General features: G+C 52.9%; 3 protein-coding genes across 3 annotated transcripts in view; 1 reads left to right on the top strand and 2 right to left on the bottom strand.

Moving 5' to 3' along the window:
* Nucleotides 1-4,841: 4,841 nt before the first annotated feature.
* Nucleotides 4,842-11,225, bottom strand: LOC115484101 (erythroblast NAD(P)(+)--arginine ADP-ribosyltransferase-like). Its single transcript, XM_050984867.1, is given in 5 exon segments — nucleotides 4,842-5,413; nucleotides 5,416-5,604; nucleotides 9,346-9,370; nucleotides 9,811-9,901; nucleotides 10,843-11,225. Coding segments are annotated over 5 exon segments (1,260 nt in total).
* Nucleotides 11,226-15,621: 4,396 nt separating this feature from the next.
* Nucleotides 15,622-19,967, top strand: part of LOC103824758 (NAD(P)(+)--arginine ADP-ribosyltransferase 2-like) — a 17,801-nt gene continuing 13,455 nt past the window's right edge. Inside the window, exon 1 of the mRNA XM_050983769.1 lies at nucleotides 15,622-18,429. Coding sequence (XP_050839726.1) covers nucleotides 17,532-18,429 — 898 coding nt within the window. The 5' untranslated portion in view covers nucleotides 15,622-17,531. The remainder of the gene's footprint in view (nucleotides 18,430-19,967) is intronic.
* The window catches only part of LOC115484106 (NAD(P)(+)--arginine ADP-ribosyltransferase 2-like), a 5,349-nt gene continuing 3,741 nt past the window's right edge, over nucleotides 18,360-19,967 (bottom strand). Inside the window, exon 3 of the transcript XR_007779570.1 lies at nucleotides 18,360-18,448. The gene's annotated coding sequence lies outside the window, so the exon portion shown is untranslated. The remainder of the gene's footprint in view (nucleotides 18,449-19,967) is intronic.

Below are 19,967 nucleotides of genomic sequence, written 5' to 3'. Positions count from 1 at the left end.
GGTGACAGCACAGGGGACATCCTGGGGTGATGGGGATACCCACTGTGGGCATGGGGACACCCATGATAAGACACAGGAGACAATGATACTCACTGGGCATGGGGGACAAAGAATACCCATTGTGTGTGTGGGGAGAAGGACACCCAGGGCTGGTGACATCAAATTTGGGGGCACCCATTGTGGGCATGAGGGCAAGAACATCCATGACAGGGCACAGGGATGGGAATTCCCACTTCTGGGAAGGGACAGGGACAGGGACACTCCTGCGAGGGGATGACAGAGACTGGACCTTGCCTGTACCAAACCTGTCCTGCCCTTCCAAAACAGTGCTGTTGGGATGGCCCCGTGTGCTGGACACGGGTGGGCAATGACCCCCTATGGCACTTCTTGAACCCCTGGCACACCCTGGCACCCTTGACTATCCCTGAGCCCTGTCATCCATAAGCCCACCATGACCCTGCTGACCTAACTAGCCCCTCTACCCCCCTGACACCGCCAACCATGACATCCTGTCACCTGTCACCTCATGGCCCCCATCTCTCCTGCAATGCCTACCTCCCTCCATTATGGCCATTCCCGACCCCCTCACTCCCTCCATGGTCTCCTATTATAGCCCTCTTTGTCTCCCAGCTGGGCGCGTCCCAAGGGCACCTTGTCACCTCCGAGGATTCCTCCTGGCCACCACATGCTTGGCATGGGCCACTGGGATCCTCTGAGCTCTAGGCCAGCAAGGTCACTGAGGTCACTGTGGTCACTGTGTAAGCCATGGCCACCACGATCACCAAGACACCGTGAGCCACAAAGCTACCACAGCCACTGTGACCATTGTGCACACCAAGGCCATTGTGTAAAGCAATTCTATAAAATAATTCAATCATAACAATTCCATTAAATAATTCTGACAAAGCCAGCAAAAAGTGACAATTCCCAAGCAGGGCTCAGTATCACTCACCACACAACACATTAGCAATGTCTCTTTCTCTCAATGTCGAGGAGGACCTTTGGGGAGCATCCCCTTCCCGAGGGAGGAACCGGATGCACATTTAATTTCCAGCAGGAACAGGGGAGAGGAATCTCTGTCTGAGAGGGGACTGGGCATTCCCAGGGTCACATGATGGATGGCCAGGCTCAGCTCTGGTGCTTCATCCTCAGTTGTCAATTCGGGGTTGGTGATTTGGGCTGGTTTTTGCCAAATTCAGAACCAAAATCAGTGCCAGACCCCTCCCAGTGTAGTCCAGATGGCCAAAAACGGGGCAAAAATTGACCATTGGCCACATTTCAGGCAGAGCATCCTGCCACATCCTGCACTTCAGGTGGGCCTTAACGGCTAGAAATTGGGAGGTTCAAGAGGGCAAGGCCAGGTCCTGTCCCTGGGGAGGGACAGTCCCCAGTGCCAGTTCTGACTGGGGGCACCTGCTGGAGAAGCTGCGGAGAAGGACTTGGGGGTGCTGGTGGGTGACCAGTGAAGCCGGCCCTGTGGGCTGGAACCAAGAGGGATCATGAGGGAATCAAGAAGAGCAGGGCCACGAAGTCAGGGGGCCATCGTGTCTCGCTGCCATGCGTCCAGCTCTGCCAAGTGCCATGTACAGTTCTGAGCTGCTCTGGACCCAGTCCTGGTCACAGCGATGACACTGCCTGAGCTGGGATGTTGGGCCAGGTGCCCACTCTGGGTCCTTCCAGCCTGACCCATTCTGGGATTTGGGCATTCTGGCAGTTGAGGTTTGGGAATTGTCCACCGGAGGGCAGCAGCGAGCACAGGAAATCAGCAGCACTGCGCATGCCCCGCCCCCAGCTGCAGTTCCCAGTGCCAACAGCAGGCGGCAGCACGAGCTGGTGGCGCTGCCGAGCACCCGCCCCGCCCCATCCCGGCCCCGGGGGCTCTGCAATGGTTTGGGATGGAGTGACTTTAAAGCCCGTCCGGTGCCAGCCCTGCCATGGGCAGGGACATCTTCCCCTGGGCCAGGCTGCTCCAGGCACCGCCCAACCTGGCCTTGAACCCTTCCAGGGATGGGGCAGCCACAGCTTTGTTATGGATGGGTAACATGATTATTGGCTCTCACAATTAAGGGATGAATACTGTTTGCATGTGAAGGGAAGTTTTGTTGGAGTATGAATATGTTTTTGTGGTTTGGTTTTCGGACACCCTCTGTTTTCCCAGTGTCCTAGGGTGATGTTATGTTGGTTGTATCCCCAATTGTATGTTCGGTCTCTGCTGGATATTGTACTCTGTGCCCTCAAGCCTGGCTGAGAGCGAAGGTGGGGAGAGGAAGAAGCACAGAGTTTTGTTATCAGGGACTGGACTCCTCCTCCACAGTCTGCTGGCACTCTGATGATGTCTGGGCATGGATGGGGCAGAACACCATGCTCCTTTTGCTTTCTTGGTTAGTTAGTTAGTTTAGCTAGCTGAGGCAGTCCAAGTTTTCATGGACTACTTTTCTTTCCCTTTTCTTGGAACCATTATTGCCCGCTCCAGACTGGGATCTGGGGAAACACAGAGAGCTCACACTCTGTAGCCTGTGGGGGCCTATTCTGGGCAGCAATCTTTTCCAGCACCAGAAGGACTGGTAACAGAGCGACCAACCACTGGAGAGACTTTCCAAATTTGTCACCTCATCAGAGCAATGAATGAGATTTGTCATCTGGTATTGTTAATTTTGTGTGCTGGGGAGTGCTTGGCCTGTTAAATAAAAGGTTCTTTCTACTTCTCTCCAAGGAAATTCTTTCCCAAACTGGCCGGGGGGAGGGGCCCTGTAGGTTCGATTTTTGGAGGGGCCCCGTTTGGAGGTTTTCTCCCAAATTTGCACTAAACCAGGACACCCATAGTCTCCTTTTTCCCACTCTGTATTGTTGCCACCAGATGGCCCTGGTTGTCAGGGCTGTCAGGATCATGTGGAGAGTGGGCAATTGCCTGTGCCCCTTGCATGGGGCAGTTGGGAAAGGGCAAACCCCATTGCTGGGGAGGCGTGGCATGGCAACATCTCACCTCCAATCAGACTCCAGGAATGTGTCCACCAATGGACAGCAAGGAAGAGTCAACTGGCAGATTGTGGGAGGGGCCAGGGATATAAAAAGAAAATTTTTGTGTATGTATGACTATTTATGGATATGCATTTGGCCGATGCAACTCCAGGGGGATAAAAGGCAGAGCCGCCATTTTGTGGATGAGACTCTGGCTGCAGCTAAGCATTCAAGTGGAATCTGCTTAGGATTCAAGTGGAACATTTTTGCGATTGAACATTGGAGCAGAAAAATTCTCCTTGCCAGAGGTTTTCTTGCACCAAAGAGTCAGAAGAGCCCTGCAATTTTATTCATGAAAAAAGAGAGAAGAAAAGAAAATTCATGTGGAATTTCCCCACGACATCTCTCAAATTGCTGTTCAACACAGCCTCCTTTTTATCCAAATTTCCTGGCCATATCTCCCTCTCCCCTTCCCCACTGGCAGAGGTATTAGGAAAGTGCAGACTTCCAAATCCAGCCACTTCACGTCCCGCTTGCTACACACCCCACAGATCTGTAACACAGACACATGACCATTCAAATGAGCTTTAACTTCACCCTGGGTGGGGAAATTAATATTCATAAGCCTGTGAAGTCTTTTTTGTTCTTCTCGAGATTCAGAAATTTCGCAGGACCTTCTCTGAGCAGAAGTCCGTGCCAATGAAGAACATTTTCTGAAACGGATAATTTCTCTGGTCACTTCCTTCTCTACAAGTCCCAGGCCTTATCTACCACCAGATTAATACAATCTGATTGTAAAGAAACATTTGTCTTCTTCCTTTCTAGGTTGAATTCAGTGGGATGCAGAAACACAGTTTATTTGAGTTTAAGTGCTGAATATGTGGGAATTCAGAGGATTTGGGCAAGAATGCAAATAAATTAATCTCCAAAGAAGTTAAGGGCAGCTAATGAAATGTTGGGGGGGTGGGGAGTAGGCAGGATTTTTTTTTTCTCTTCTCTTCCTCTTTTGTCCCTTTTTTCTGCACAGGAAAATGGCAATGGTGGCCTTGGTAGCCTTGGCTGCCTCTTTTCTCTGGGGGTCATGGTGGCGTTGGTGATCATGGAGACCACGGTGACCTTCATTACCTCGTGGTTCAAATGACCCTGGTGGGCACTTCCAGGGCTGTAGTGGCCAGGAGAAGCCCTCTGAGGTGGGATGGGGCCCTGGGGATGCTCCTGCCTGGGGGTAAAAAGAGGGGGATGAGTGGTCCTTGGAGGTGAGCGGGATGAGGTGGGTCAAAGAGGGGTCAGGGAGTTCAGGTGGTATGGAGTACTATGGGGGTGGGGATCGGGGGGGGTCAGGAGGGCCCTGGGGGGTGTCAGGGGTTCAGAGGGGGCCATAACATGAGGTGAGGAGAGATAGGGGCCATGGGCAGTGGGAGGGTTGGGGGTGATTGGTGGTCGGGGTGCAGGAGGGAGATTGGTGGTCAGGGGGGCCATGGGGAATTTAGGGACGATGGGGCGTCAGGGGGGCAGTGGGGAAACACAGGGAGCAAGGGGTTTCAGGGGGGTCATGGTGGACTTTAGGGATGAGTGGTCAGGGGGAGATAAGGGGGTGCACTGAGTGGTGTCAGGGGGGTGCAAGAGGTTAATGGGGGGTCAGGATGGTCCTGGCTCACCCACAACCAGTTCACAGGGCTGGTCCCTACACAGATGGTCTGCAGAGGGGAGGGACAGAGTCAGCAGAGGAGGGTTCCTATCCCTGTCCCTTTCCTGGTCCTTGTCCCTGACTTCCCCTGGCAGGGGTGTCCCTGTCCCCTCCCAGATATGGGGGTCCCGATACCTGTGCCATGTCATGGGTGTCCCTGTCCCTGTCTCCCATCACCTGTGTGTCATTGTCCCCTCTACCTAATCATGGGTGCCCTCATACCCACAATGTGTGTCCCTGTCCTCCAGGTTTTCCCCATGATGTCACGTCGCAGCCACTCGCAGCTGTATCTGCTGAAGGTCCCGCTGGAGCGGAGCTGGATCAATGCCCTGTCCCCTTCCTGGGTGACACTGGTGACTTCAAATGTCTCAAAGGGTGGGATCAGCACCTCCTCCTCACTAGGATTGGAGGAGAATTCTCGGATGTCCACGCCGTAACACGTCTGCACCTGAAACATCGTGTCTGTCCCAAATTGCTGAGCGATCTGTTTATGCAGTGATGTTGATGTGAATTGACCAAACCGGATGGTGTCACCACGCTGCACCTTGAACCGGACCCCAAGCACTCCCCGGAACACATGGTGACACCGTGGTCCCCGAGTGTCCCTCAGTGTTGCCAGTGCCTGGGTCAGCAGGAAATGCAGCATTTTGAAGTGGAAGTTGTCCTGGTATTCCTGGCGGGAGCGCCCAGCCACACGCACGGCAGCGTTGAACTCCTTGTACACGTCCTTCATTGTGTAGGCCATGAGGGCAATGGCCTGGGCTGGGACAGAGGGGTCACAGGTAGCCCCCGCCTCCACCACTCGGCCGCAGCCTTCACCCAGACCTGGGCAAACAGAGGGTTCTGCTGGAACTCAAAGCAGATGAGGGCTGGCAACAACTCAGTCATGGCGTGTCGGCAGCCGGGGTACTGGTCATCAAAGGAGTGCCAGGCCATGTCCAGGGGCACCACCGTGATGGCTGTGGTGGCCATGGTCATTGCCAGCAGTGCCAGGGTCCAAACCAGGGGATTCAGAGAGAGGAGAGGCCATTGGGATCAGCGTGAGATGCTGGGGACACTGGGAAACTGAGAGGACACTGTGGGACATGGGGAACACTGAGGAACACGGCAGCACACTGATGGGATACTGAGGGGACACTGAGGCATACTGGGAGGATGCTGAGGGGACACTGAGGGTCACCATGGGACACAGAGAAGATCCATCAGTCAGGGGCTGGGGAAGGAGGGTGGGCTCAGCCTGGGAAGGGGAGAAGGCTTGGCCAGGAGACCCCTGGACACATCCTGGGAACCTGATCCCAAATCCTGGGGTCACTCCTGGATGCCTTAGTGTCCTCCAGCCCACCCTGGGACCGATATTCCACTCCCACAACTTTGTGTCATTCCCCCGGGATCCCCTCTGCCTCCTCAGGACCCCAATCCAATCCTGGGGTCACCCCCTGACTCCCCAAGTGTCCCTCTTGGCTCACCCACAGACCCCATTCCCACTCCCAGTCTGGTGTCCCCTTTGGAGTTGTTGGAAACGCTACAGGCCAGGAGCCCAACCCAAATGCAGGGATCACCCCCTGCCCCCTGGAGTGTCCTCCAGCCCTCCCATGGCCTCAGTCACACTCCCAGTTCCCTTCTGCTGCCCCACAGAGCTCTGTGAATCCCAGTCCCATGTCCCCCAGTGTCCCCCAGGCTCCCTCAAGACAACAATCCCACTTCACATCCTCCCTGAGGGTCCCCCCCCTCATTCCTCCCAGGGCTGCAATCCCAATGCCATGATGGCATCTGGATTGTCCCACCACAAGTGTTCCCAGGGCTTCCCCAAGCCCCCAATACTGAAATTGTTTGAAGGTGAACTCCCTGACCAAACTGGAGGAAGCAGAAAGACGGAATTCTTTATCAGCTTGGACTCACAGTGGATCTCTCCTGGTCCTGCACAACAGAAGGGACTTTGCCACGCAGAATCTATCTGTCCTAATTATACATATTCATTCAAATAGGCTCCTTAGCTAGTACAAAACCAGCACATTTCCCGTAAATAATTGACATGGCTTTGCCTCTTTTAGGAAATAATTTTTATTGTCCTGGAGGGTCATAAAAATAGGGTTTCTGAGGGTCATTTTCACTGAGTGCTGCAATATCTCAGATGACCTTGCCTCAAACTTTCACTTTGGGCAGGTGCCGCTCCTTCTGTGTTTCAGAATTTGTCAAAAACCCCACTAGTGTTCCCTTTATCTCTTTCTCCACTGCCTCCAGCCACTTTTATTGTCCTGTGTAAAGACTTTTACATCCTTTTATCATTTTTGCCAGTCAGACTTTAAGCTTTACCCAGCACCCTCAGAATGGGGGGAAAAGCCACACTCTGAAAAAGCCAAGTGTTCACAAAGTAGTCTTGAAACTTGATTTAAATAAGGGAGAGAGTTTCCACAGCCATGCCCCCATGGGGTTTCTCTCTCCATGTTTCAGAAGAAACAGCCTCCATTTATCCCAAACTCCTGGCTGCACTTTGTCTTCCTCCTTTCACCACTGGCTGAGGTATCAGGAAGGTGCAGCATTCCCAAATCACCTACCCCGTATCCCCCTTGAAACTGTCATTTTCTCCCAAAGTTCAGAAATTCGGGCTGTCTGGGTTATGGAATAGACTGTGTGGATGTGGAGGGATAGCATGTAAGAAAATAAAGATAGTGCAGAAGGTAATATCACCTCTGAGGAGGTGCAGCTGCACTAATTATCAAAGATCAGGAATAGGCCTGCCCTTAACAGGCAACAATGGCGTCTAATAAGGATGAGTGTTGTAAAAGAATGGGTTAGCTGGGTGAAGAGAGACCTGGAGTTTGTTGGCTGCGCTGTGAAGAAGAATGAGTCAGTGCTGTGAGGAGCTGCCCGTGAGAAATCACCAAGAAGGTATGGGAACTTTTGCAATAAGATGACAACGTGTGGGAACCCTATTTCTTATTAGCCAAAAGTTCAGGACTTCAAACTTTTTGATCAAACCACCAGAGTTCCGTGACAAACTTCGTGTCTTCTCATGCAGAGATGTCAAGAACCATTTTGAAGACACTGACACCAATTTCTCCTAAAGACCCCCAACCCTCTGAGTCATTTTTCAAAGACATCACCACCCATCTTTCCTAAAAAATCCTTCCCGGTGACAGTGGTGATGCCCTGGCACAGGCTGCCCAGAGAAGCTGTGGCTGCCCCATCCCCGGCCATGTCCAAGGCCAGGTTGGGCGGTGCCTGGAGCAGCCTGGCACCAGGGGAAGATGTCCCTGCCCAGGGCTGGGCTGTCACCGGACGGGCTTTAAGGTCACCCCATCCCAAACCATTGCAGAGCCCCCGGAACCAGGGCCAGGATGGGGCAGGCACTCAGCAGTACCAGCAGCTCGTGCTGCCGCCTGCTGTTGGCACCGGGAACTGCAGCTGGGGGCGGGGCATGCGCAGTGCTGCTGATTTCCCACGCTCACTGCTGCCCTCAGGTGGACAATTCCAAACCACAACTGCCAGAATCCCCAAATCCCAGAATGGGTCAGGCTGGAAGGACCCAGAGTGGGCACCTGGCCCAATCTCCCAGATCAGGAAACATCATCCCTGAGCACAGGATTGAGTCCAGAGCAGCTCAGAACTGGACATGGCACTGGACAGAGCTGGACACAGTACTCCTGATATGCCTCACTTGGCAGGGCAGAGGGGCACAATTAATCCCTGACTTCCTGGACTCACTATTTCCAACACCCCTGGTTTCCACCTGGCACTAAGCCACACAGACAGCTCTACTGGTCACCCACCAGCAACCCCAGGTCCTTCTCCAAAGCTGCTCCAGCAGTTTCCACCCAGCCTGGACTGGCACTGGGGACTGTCCCTCCCCAGGGACAAGACCTGCCCTTGGCCTCTTGAACCTCCCAGTTTCCAGGCTTTAATATCCCCTGAACTGTAGGATGTGGCAGGAGGCTTTGCCTGGAATGTGCCCAAGGGACAATGCCCTATTTGTGGCCATCAGGGCTGCATTGGGAGGGGTCTTGTGCTGATTTGGGTGCAGAATTGGGCTAAAACCAGCCCAAATCACCAACCCTAAATTGACAACTGAGGGTGAAGCACCAGAGCTGGGCCTGGCCATCCATCACCTGACCTTGGCAATGTACAGCCCACTCTCAGGCAGAGATTCCTCTCCCATGTTCCTGTTTGGAATGAAATGTGAGTGAGTTTCCTCCCTCGGGAAAGGGGATGCTCCCCAAGGATCCTCCTCGAGGTTGAGAGAGACTTTCCCACAAGTGTTGTCTTGGGAGTGTCATCGAGCCCTGCTCATGAATTGTCACTTTTGGCTGGGTGTGACATTTATTTAATGGAATTGTTTTGATAGAATTGTTTATTAAACTGTCTTTGCCCAATGGCTTTGGTATGCACACTGGTCAGAGTGGCTGTGGTAGCCTTGTATTTCAGGGAGTCTTGTTGATCCTTGTGGCCATGGTTGCCACAGCGACTACAGTGACCTCAGTGACCTTGGTGGCCTCATGGCTCAGAGGATCATGGTGGCCACTGCCAGAGCCGTGGTAGCTAGGGGGAGTCCTCCGACATGGAAAGGGGTGCTGGGGATGCTCCCACCTGAGAGACAAAGAGAGGGATCAGAGGGACCATGTGGGGAGTGAGGGGTTTGGGGATGGCCATAATGGGGAGTGAGGGGTTACAGGAGTGATGAGGGCCATGAGGTGACACATTACAGAGTGTCAGCGGGAGCATGGGAGTCTATAGGGAGCCAGGGAGGTCAGGGGTTCATGGTGGGCTTAGGGGTCACATGGGTGAGGGGGAGCCATGGGGGCTCCTGAGCCACCCTCATCTAGCACACAGGGCCCGTCCTCACAGCACTGCCCATGGTGGGAAGGGACAGGGTCAGAACGGGGCTGTCCCTGTCTCTGTCCCTGTCCCTGTTGTCCCCTGGCAGGGGTGTCCCTGTCCATGTTCCCTCTCAGAAGTGTGGGCCCCCATCCCTCTGCCCTTTCAAAGGCGTTCCTGTCCCTATGCCCACAACGGGTGTCCCCAAACTTGGCGTCCTCATCATGGGGTATTCCTTGTTCCTCCACACACAGTGGGTGTCCCTGTCCCAGTCCCCATCCCCAGTGAGTGTCATTGTCCCCATGGCCACAGGGGTTGTCCTCATTCCCCCAGGCTGTCCCTTGTGCTCTCACCTCAGACCACTCGCAGTTGTATTTGCTGAAGGTCACAGTGGAGCGGAGCTGGATCTGTGTCTTGTCCCCTTCCCGGGTGTATTGGGTGACACTGAAGGTCTCAAAGGGTGGGATCAGCACCCAAATCTCTTCCAGATGTTCGGTGAAAAACTGGATTTCCATGCCATGGCACGTGTGCAGCTCGACCACCATGCAATTGGAGCAGTTGCCAGTTGGTTTGCTCAGGAGTGCCGGCATGAATTCACGGAACCAGACGGTGTCACCATGTTGTGGTGTGGGTTCAGTTTCCATTTGTATTGTTTTCCCTGTTGGTGTTGTTCTCCCCATCTTATAATGTTCTCCCCATTTTGCATCCCTAAGCCTATGTTGATGGTTTAGCCCCGGTTTCCCCCTCTCCCTGAAATGGTTCCCTCCCAGTCTGGGCATATTGCCAAGCCCTTGTCTCCACCCCCGTTTCCATGGTTACCACCCCTCTTGTTGCTTTTCCCCTCCTCCCAGGTCCTGTCCATCTCCCGGGGCCCTGCCCATTTCTCCAGAAACTTCTCCCTTCCTCTGAGGGTGATTGGGCAGGTGCTCCAGGCCCCTCCCTAGCTCTTATATCATTAGTTCTCGCCCGTGTCAGTTATGTCTGATTCCCCTCCTCGGTTTCCCCCATTGGTTCTTGTACCTATGATCCACCCCCTTTATATACTGCTGTTACTCTTTGTTCTCTGCCTTTTCCCGCCTGGATCCCCTGGAGACAATAAAATATCTGGACTGCACCAGCCGAGTCAAGGTCCTCTTTTCTCTCAAGCTTCTCCGCTTTTGCCGCTCCTGTCGATATTGCTGCCCTGTCGAAGGTGCTGCCTGATGCCCCTGGCGCATCAGGGTAGTGCCCCCAGCTGTTAGCTGCTGCAAGTGCCCTCAGCTAGCCAGGACCGCCTCCCCCCCGCTCTCAGGGGAGTAAAGTGCACTCGATGCAGCTGCGCGGCATCACCATACTGTGCCTCAATCCAGACCATAAACACCAACAGGAACATGTCGAGACACTACCCTTTCAGAGTGTCCCTCAGCATGGCCAGGGCATCGGTCAGCAGGAAATGCAGCATTTGGAAGTGGAAGTTGTCCCGGTATTCCTGGTAGAAACGCCTGGCCATGTGCATGGCATTATTGAACATGCTGGACAGGTCATCCATTGTGAAGGCTGTGATAGCAGTGGCCTGGTCTGGGGACAGAGGGGACTCAGAGGGCCTCCAACTCTGACACTTGGCTACAGCCTTTTCCCAAATCTTGGCAAGCTTCTCATTCTGCTCTAAATCGAACTGGTTGAGGTCCGGCCATGCTGCGGTCATGGCAGGGCCGCAGCCCCGGTACTGGTCATCAAAGGAATCCTCAGCCATGTCCAGAGTCACCATCTTGATGGCTGTGGTGGCCATGGCCATTGCCAGCAGTGCCAGGGTCTGTGCCAGGGGGGCCATGGAGTGGAGAGGCCACAGGGACCAAGGTGGGACACTGGGGGACACAGAGGGGATGAAGAGGAGATACGGCGAGGGTTCCTTAGTGAGGGACTGGGCAGGGGAGTGGGGTCAGCCCAGGGGAAGGGAGGCACTCCTGGCCAGCAGACCCCTGGACATGTCTGGGTTCCCTGATCCTGAATCCTGGGGTTACTTAGACCTCCCCAATGTCCCCCAGCCCCAGGAACCCAAATCCCACAGTACCATGAATCCCCAGAAGCCCAATCCTACTCCCATGATTACAAGTCCCCTCAGCCCTGACAGAATCCCCACCCAAATCCTGGAGTCAATCCCTTAACCCCCCAGTGTCCCCCTCAGCCGGTCCCCAGGCCCCAATCCCACTCCCATTCCCCAATTTCTTCAGTGTCACCCCAGGACCTCAACCCAAATCCAGGCATCACCCCCTGACCCCACAGTGACTCCCAGCACCCCCATGACCCCAATCTCACTCTCACCATCCCATGTCCCCCCTCATTTTCCCCCAAAGCCCCCCATTACACCAATTCCAGTCTTGTGACTCCCCCAGTGTCTCCCCACATCCGCAATCTGAATCTCTCAGTCCTGTGCCCCCCCCAAGTGTCCCCAGGGGTCCCCCCAAGCCCCAATACCAAAATCAGCCAGAGTGAACTCCTGATGGAACTGGAGCTATCAGAAAGCCGGAATTCTTTATCAGCACAGACTCACAGTGGATCTCTGCTGGTCCTGCACATCAGGGAGGACCTTGCCAAGAGAATCTATCCATCCTAATTATACATATTCATCAAAATGTGCTTCTAAGCTAATACAAAACCATCAATTTTCCAGTAAATACTTTGCATGGCTCTGCCTCTTTTAGGAAATAATTTTTATTGTCCTGGAGAGTCATAAAAATGAGGTTTCTGGGGGTCATTTTCATGGAGTGCTCCAATATCTCAGATGACCTTGTCTCAAACTTTCGCTTTGTGCAGCAAAAATGTTCCTGCTGTGTTGCAGAACTTGACAAAAACCACTCACTGGAGTGCCATTTACTTGTTTGTCCAAAGGTTCTAGCCACCTTTGCTCTTCTGTGTACACACTTAAACATCCATTTATTGTTTTTTACTCGTTCTTCTTAGAGCCCCATCCAGCATTTTCAGGGGAACCCAAACTTTCTATTCTCTCTCTTACTGCTCACCCCCCAGGACCCCAGTCCCACGGTCCCATGTCCCCCCAGTTCCTCCCAGTCCCACTCCCCACTGCTCACTGAGTTGCCTACACACCTCAGATACCAGTTGGGGTCCCCTATCAGATGTGGTCCCTATAGGCACCTTGAGCCTGGGGGTGATCTCATGGGGGAGCGCCTGGGTGACTTCCCTGGTGTTGTTGGTGTGACAGGAGAAGTTCTGAACCCCAAAAAAGGGATCCACCAACACCAGGAGACACCTGAGCCCATGTTCTCGTGGTAGCTCAGAAAATCCACCCATCCACCCACCCTCTTTATTGTGGGCTTTTAGATAAGCAGCCAATTTTTAATTTGCCCAACTCTATCCAGGCCTCACCTCTGGCAGTGAAATTCCTTTCTCAGGAATTTACACCACGATTCTTCTTAGAGGAACCTCTCGTACAGCTTCATTGCAAGTCTATTTCCCACAGGGATTTGTCAATCCCCAAGCTGGTGCGCCCTGGGTTGTAGTATGGCCACATCTTTGGGCAGCTGGATAGTAGCTAGGGCACCCAGAACCTGGTGTTTTCATTGGTACACAAAAAAAAAAATCAAAGGAGAGGAGATCCCATGGGAAATGTGGACATCAGGGCCATCTTTGAGTTACAGAAGCAATGCCCTTCCTCAGGAGTCCAAATCGAAGGTCATTCTGGGGTTTCCTTTGTGGGGGAGACTTCACAAGACCTTTGGGGTGCTCTTCAAAAACAACTTGACATCAGCCAGGATTGGCCCAGATGCCTGTGGGCCGTAGCAGAGACTGTTCTTATCCAAGAGGCAAGGAAATCCAATTTGGGACAAAAGTTTTTGGTATATGCTCTGCTCACCATAACTGCAAGAAGATGTGGAACAAGGGGAGGAGCTCGAGGTGTTATTGCTCACCCTCCAGGACCCCAATCTCACCTTCCCATGTTCCCCCAGTTCCCCCCAGTCCCACTCCCCACTGCTCACTCAGTTGCTGTCACACCTCAGATACCAGTTGGGGTCCCCTCTCAGATGAAATCCCTGTAGGCACCTTGAGCCTGGGGATGATCTCTTGGGGGAGTGCCTGGGTGACTTCCCTGGCCTTGTTGCTGTGGCAGGAGCAGTTCTGAACCCCAAAAAAGGGATCCAACAACACCAGGAGATACCTGAGCCCATGTTGGTGTGCTAGCTCAGAAAAGCCATTTTGCAGTAATCCCCGGGAGTGTTTCCTCTTTCAGTGATGCCTGGAGGTGATGGTTTTGAATTCAAAGGAACCTCTTGTGCAGCTTTAATGCAAGTCCATTTCCCACAGGGATTTGTCAATCCCCAGGCTGGTGTGTCCTGGACTGTCGTACGGCCACTGCTTTGGGCAGCTCAGCTCAGCTCAGTCACCCAGGCACTCCCCCAAGAGATCATCCCCAGGCTCAAGGTGCCTGCAGGGATGTCTGTCGAGGGATTTTTGCAGGAAAATGGACACACTGCCCAAGCCAGCCTTTATGGGGTCTGAGTAGAATTTCATAGTTTTCCCGACAGATCGATAACAGGAAGAGCTTGCTCAGGAGAAAAACAAGTCCAGGATGTGGGGCACGCTAAGAAGACGGAGCAAAAAACCACAGCGGAGTGTATGAAGGCGAAACAACAAACCACAGTGAGATGCATGAAGAAAGAAGAAGAACCAATCAGCTGAAGGCTTGAGCTGCGTGCCCAGACAGGCTTAACCAATCATGGATTAGCTTGAGGGGCATGAACAGTAGAACAAAGCATAAATACAGCTTGTTCTTGTAATAAATTTGACTTCACTTGATCATATTGATCATGGCGGGATGTCCCATTGCTGATCCTCCACAGATGTCATCTGATAGGGGACCCCAGCTGGTATCTGAGGTGTGGCAGCAACCCAGTGAGCAGTGGGGAGTGGGACTGGGGGGAACTGGGGGAACGTGGGACAGTGGGATTGGTGGTCCTGGAGGGTGAGCAATAAGAGAGAAAATAGAAAGTTTTAGATCCCTGTCATGGTTTGATGCTGGCACAATGCCACTGCCCCCATGAAAATATATTCTCCCTGGTGTCTCATTTAAGATGTGACCAGAAATACAGCAAAGCAGGCTCCAGCTTAGGAATAAAAGAAAAAAAAAATCATTAACTTACAATATGTAAAAGAAACACAGAACTCAGAATGAAACCTTCCAAAAATATTCTTCCACCTCCCCCAATTTCCAACACATGACTGTAAGACAAAACCTTGGATTTCTCAATTCAGTTACCACCTCTCAGATAATAAACTCTCAGTCCCTCACCACCCTTCAGATAATCAACTCTCAGTTCATCAAGGAGATAGGAGTCCCTCTTGTACCATAGGCATCCCCTGGAAACACAGTTGAAACCTTGTGTGTTTCCATATCTCTGGCACTGCCCAGAGAACATTTGCCATCGTGACAACTTTGTTCCATGCCCAGTGCTCTCACCACTGCACAGGGACCAGAGCTTCTTCTAGGGTTTTCCTTTTAAGGGTGCTTTGCCCAGTTCCAAAAAAGCAACAGTCTCTCAATTTCTGGACACCAGTTGCCCCCAAATTAACCCCCTGAGGCTGAGGGGTCTTGAGAACAGAAATCTTCTTCACTGAAGAAGGGGACACCACCCTCCTCACCCATTGTCTCTGTTCACACATTCCTTCACATCACATCACATCACTGCACTCTCTTGGCTCCAAGCCATTGCCTCCCCCTAAATGCACTCTCTGTGTCACAGGAAAAATGGTTCTGTCCATGGCCTTACAAGAAAAGTCCAGCCAAAGGCCGCTCCATCATCTCCTCCCACCTAGGTTTCTTCTCAACTCTTCTGACATCTTTAACTTGCAAGGATTTTCATCACGCTTGCCCATTTCCTCCTATTTCATCTCTATCTCGCCTCTCATTCAGATCCAGGAGGATTGGTATTTTTAAGGTTTCCATCATTCAAGAAAAGGGTTAAAAATCTCGAGCTCTGCCTGCCCTGCCGGGCACCTTCTCGCTGCTCCCCCTTCTCCCTCCCAGCCAACCCTGCTGCCTGCATATTATATCAAATTTCAAGGTGGCACAAGCACAGGCACCGGCTCTCTCTTGCTCTCTCTCTCTCTGGGGGGGGCTGCCCGATGCCTCTCAGTGTTCCTCCACCCTTCCATCCTACAGGAGCCTTCACCTTTGCCGCCGGCCGGGGGCTATGTACAAATCACGAACGGGACGGGACTGCTGTGGAACGTGCCTTGAGCTGTTTTATTTTTCAGCATCAGTCTCATTACATGGCTATGACAATGGGAAGATGCCAGCAGCTCACATCCCAAGCAGCAGACAAAGAACTTAATGTTACAACTTACTTTATAACTTTTTTGACCAATCACACAAAGCAAAAGCATACTGACAGTGGTTCCATCCAACCACTATAAGCACACACACCTTTGGTTAAAACAATGATTGCTTATTTCGAATACAATGCCTGCTTGTAAGCCTTAAAACACAATGCACAGAGCTCCATTATTAAGCTTCAAACTTCCTAATATCTTGCTAGATAAACTTTTCTGCAGCTTAGGAAGTTATCCTAGACAAGCGTTAATACATGGACCATTGTTCTACTCGTCCTTGCTTTTCTACTTTTTAAGTAATTTTTCTGCTGACCTATCTCATGGCTATTGCTTAGCTCTAATCACAGTTCTGCTGTCTCTGAGGCCTGTCTTTTGCAGCTTTCCCAAAAACCTCTAATTTTGTGAATTCTCACAACCTTCTTTATCTGTCCAAGGCTCCAGCGTACCTCACCTGGCCCCATGGCTTCCCCTCCTCCGCCCAGCCCACAGCTGGGCAGGGAAGGTCTGACCTCTTTCCGGGAACCAAGAGAGCTTCCCCCTGGGAGTTCTCAGCTTTTAACCCCCTCTGTTCCCAGAGGCATATCCATGTCCTCAGTGGTCACACCAGGTGCAAATATTCAAATTTCAGCACTGATTGGTTTGACCACAGCATCCCAAAAAACGCACCTCCTGTTCAAACCAGGACAATCCCTGTCATAGTTCTGGGTACAGCTTAAAGATGAATGGGCAAAAAAAGAATAAAAAGTTTTAAAAGTGTGGACGCAGCAGGGCAAAGGTGGCTGGAACCTGTGGAGAAAGAGATAAAGGGAACTCCAGTGAGGGGTTTTAGGCAAGTTATTTATCCACAGAAGGAGCAGCACCTACCAAAAGCAAAAGTTTGAGGCAAGGTCATGTGGGATATTGGGGCACTCAGTGAAAACCACACTCTGACACCCCATTTTTATGACTCTTCAGCACAATAAAAATTATTTCCTAAAAGAGGCAGAGCCATGCAAATTATTTACGGGAAAAGTGCTGGTTTCTGTATTAGATAAGGGACACATTTCATGAATATTTATAATTATGATGGATAAATACCCCATGGCAAAGTCCCCCCAACCTACAGGACCAGGAGAGATCTGCTGTGAGTGTGAGCTGAGAAAGAATTCCGGCTTTCAGATACCTCCAGTTCCATCTGGGAGTTCACTCCGGCCAATTTCGGTATCAGGGACAGGGGACCCTTGGCAGGGGGGAACATGAGACTGTGGGATTGGGGTCTGGGGGGGCACTGGGGGTGTCAGAGGACAGAGATTGGGGTCCTGGGGTTGTCCATGGGCAGGGATGGGGAGCACAGGAACCATGGGAGCGGCAGTGAGGTACTGGGGGGCACCCTTGGGGCACCTAAGACTAGATCGGTGTCCAGGAGTCACCAGGGCAGTCATGGGACTGGCAGTGGGATTGGGGTATGGGATGGGGACAAGGGGGACACTGGGGGACAGCAGGCCTTGGCTCAGGGTTCTGGGGGACATGGGGCACCGGGACAGATACAAGGCACTGGGAGAAGGATTGGGGTAACAGAGGCACTGGGAAATACTGGGAGGTGGGGACACAGCACTATGGGAGTGGGATTGAGAGTCTGGGGGACACTGGGGCATCCAGGAGTGACCCCAGGACTTGTGACCAGGTTCCAGGGGTCTCCTGGCAAGGGCTGCCCCCCTCCGCCAGCTGACCACACTCTTCCTCCCCAGCTTCTCCCTAAGGAAGCCTCCGCATGTCCTGCCATGTCCCTCAGAGTGCCCTCTGTCCCATTCATGTCTCCTCAGCATCCCTCGGGGCTCCCAGTGTAGTCCCTTTGTCACATAGTGTTCCCTCTGTGTTCCCTCTATGTCCCACAGTTTCCCACTGGTCCCTGTGTACTTTCTGCTCCATGATCCCCTTGGCTCACACCCTGGCACTGCTGGCAATGACCGTGGCCACTGCAGCCATCGAGATGGTGCCCCTGGACATGGCCCAGGACTCCTTTGATGACCAGTACCTCAACTGTGGCCCTGCCATGACTGAGGTCTTGCCGGCCCTCAAGGACTCCGACTTCAATAAAAACAAGGAGTTTTACCAGGCCTGGGTGAAGGCCACGGCCGAGTGGCAGAAGAGGGGGTCCGATTCATCCACTCTGTCCCCAGACCAGGCCATTGCCCTCATGGCCTACACGATGGAGGACGTGTACATGGAGTTCAATGAAGCTGTGCGCACGGCTGGAAAGTCCAGCCAGGAATACCGGGACAACTTCCACTTCAAAACGCTGCATTTCCTGCTGACCCAGGCCCTCCAGAAGCTGGGACACCCAGATGATTGTCAGAAAGTGTTCCGGGGAATAAAAAAATACCAGTTTGAGGTGAAGCCTGGTAATAAAGTCCGCTTTGGTCAATTCGCTTCATCATCGCTGGACAAAACGGTGGCCCAGGGTTATGGGACAGACACGATGTTCGAGGTGCACACGTGCCACGGCGTGGACATCCAGGCTTTTTCCTACAATCCTAAAAACCGTGAGGTGCTGATCCCACCCTTCGAGACCTTTGAGGTCAGTGATGTCAACACGGAAGGAAGCACAATGAACATTGGTCTTCGCTCCACTGGGAACTCCAGCAACTACAACTGCGAGTGGCTGCGAGGTGACATCTTGGGAACAACCTGGGGGGATGGGACACTCAGTGAGGGTTGGGGACAAGGACACACGGTGCAGGGGACACCCATGGCCCAGAGGGGACAAGGACATCCATTGTTGGTGAGAGGCAAGGCACCCAGAGCTGAGGACAAGGTCAGGGACAGCATTGCTTGGGCACAGGGGATGGGGACAGTCAGTGCCAGGTGAGTGGGACAGGGACATCCACTGCTGGGGTTGGGGGGAAAGGTTCATGGTACATGGCTGGGTCCAGGGGAAATGGACCTTGTTATGGCCCTTTCTGACCCCACACCCTCACGGCCCCCCACCACCTCTGTGCCTCCACCCATGGCTCTCCTGATGCCCCCCTAACCTTCTCACCCCATGATCCCCTTGACTCCTCTCTTTGTCCCCACAGGTGGGAGCCTCCCCAGGAACTCCCCCCATCTTGGGGGGCTTCTCCTGGCTACCATGGCCATGGCAGTGGCCATTGGAACCCTCTAAGCCATGAGGCCACCAAGATCACTGTGGTCTTGGAAGACACTGTGGAAGGCCACCAGGATGAAGGCCACCAGGACCCCCAGAGAAATGTGCCCACCAAGACTACCAAGGCCATTATGGCCACTATAGTTCCTTTTTTCACTCTGACCACTCAGGCCGTTATTGCCACTATGGCCACTGTGGCCACTTTGGCCTCTGTGACCACTGTGGCCACTCTGGTCATTGGAACCACCAATGTCAGCATGGCCATTGTGCCCACAGTGACCCATGATGTCACCATGCCCACTGTGGCTACCATGGTCACTGTAACTACCGAGACCACCATGGCCACCTTGGTTACCCAGGTGATCGTAATCACCGTGGCCACCACAGCCACTGTGGCCACCATGGTCATTGTAACATGGCGTCCATCCTGGAAAAGCCCCTCCGAGAGCTGCATAGCGAGGGAGCGATGCCAGGGCAGCAGGACCAGCACAGGGGGGCTGGAGCAGCCAGGACAGCACAGGACAGCATGGACAGCAGAGACTGGGCAGCACCTGGGGCCACTTGGGCACTTCCCGATAGAGGGGTTTGGGAGTGGCAATGTCACGGCCACCTGCTAGCACTCCTTGGCTGCCTTGCTTGATGTACCAATAAATTGCTGCTTGCACAGCTGCCATATAAGAAATGTATCAAATTCTTGATCCTTGCTCGCCTGGTGTATCAAATATTTATCAGAAATTTGATCCTTGCTTGCCTGGTGTATCAAAAGTTTACCCAAATTTGCTGCTGACTCGCCTGATGTATCCACTGCAGCTCTTGCAACACCTTTCCTTAAGGGTCCCTCGTTTCCTAAAATAAAGCAGTTCCTGGTGTTTTCCTTAGAGGCCGCTTAATGCTTTATTTTTCAAACCTTGATCTTCAAAGAGATGCTGGAGAAATAGTCCTCTCTTTTTCCTCCTTCACTGCAGCCCCTCAGAAAGGACCTGGAGGGGCTGGAACATGTCCAGGGAAGGGATGGAGCTGGGGAAGGGTCTGGAGCACCAGCAAAGGCTGAGGGAGCTGGCA

This window comes from Serinus canaria, chromosome 25, assembly GCF_022539315.1.
Source record: "Serinus canaria isolate serCan28SL12 chromosome 25, serCan2020, whole genome shotgun sequence".
Taxonomy (NCBI): domain Eukaryota; kingdom Metazoa; phylum Chordata; class Aves; order Passeriformes; family Fringillidae; genus Serinus; species Serinus canaria.
The sequence above is the reverse complement of the archived record's forward strand: the minus strand, read 5'-3'. Positions and strand labels throughout refer to the sequence as shown.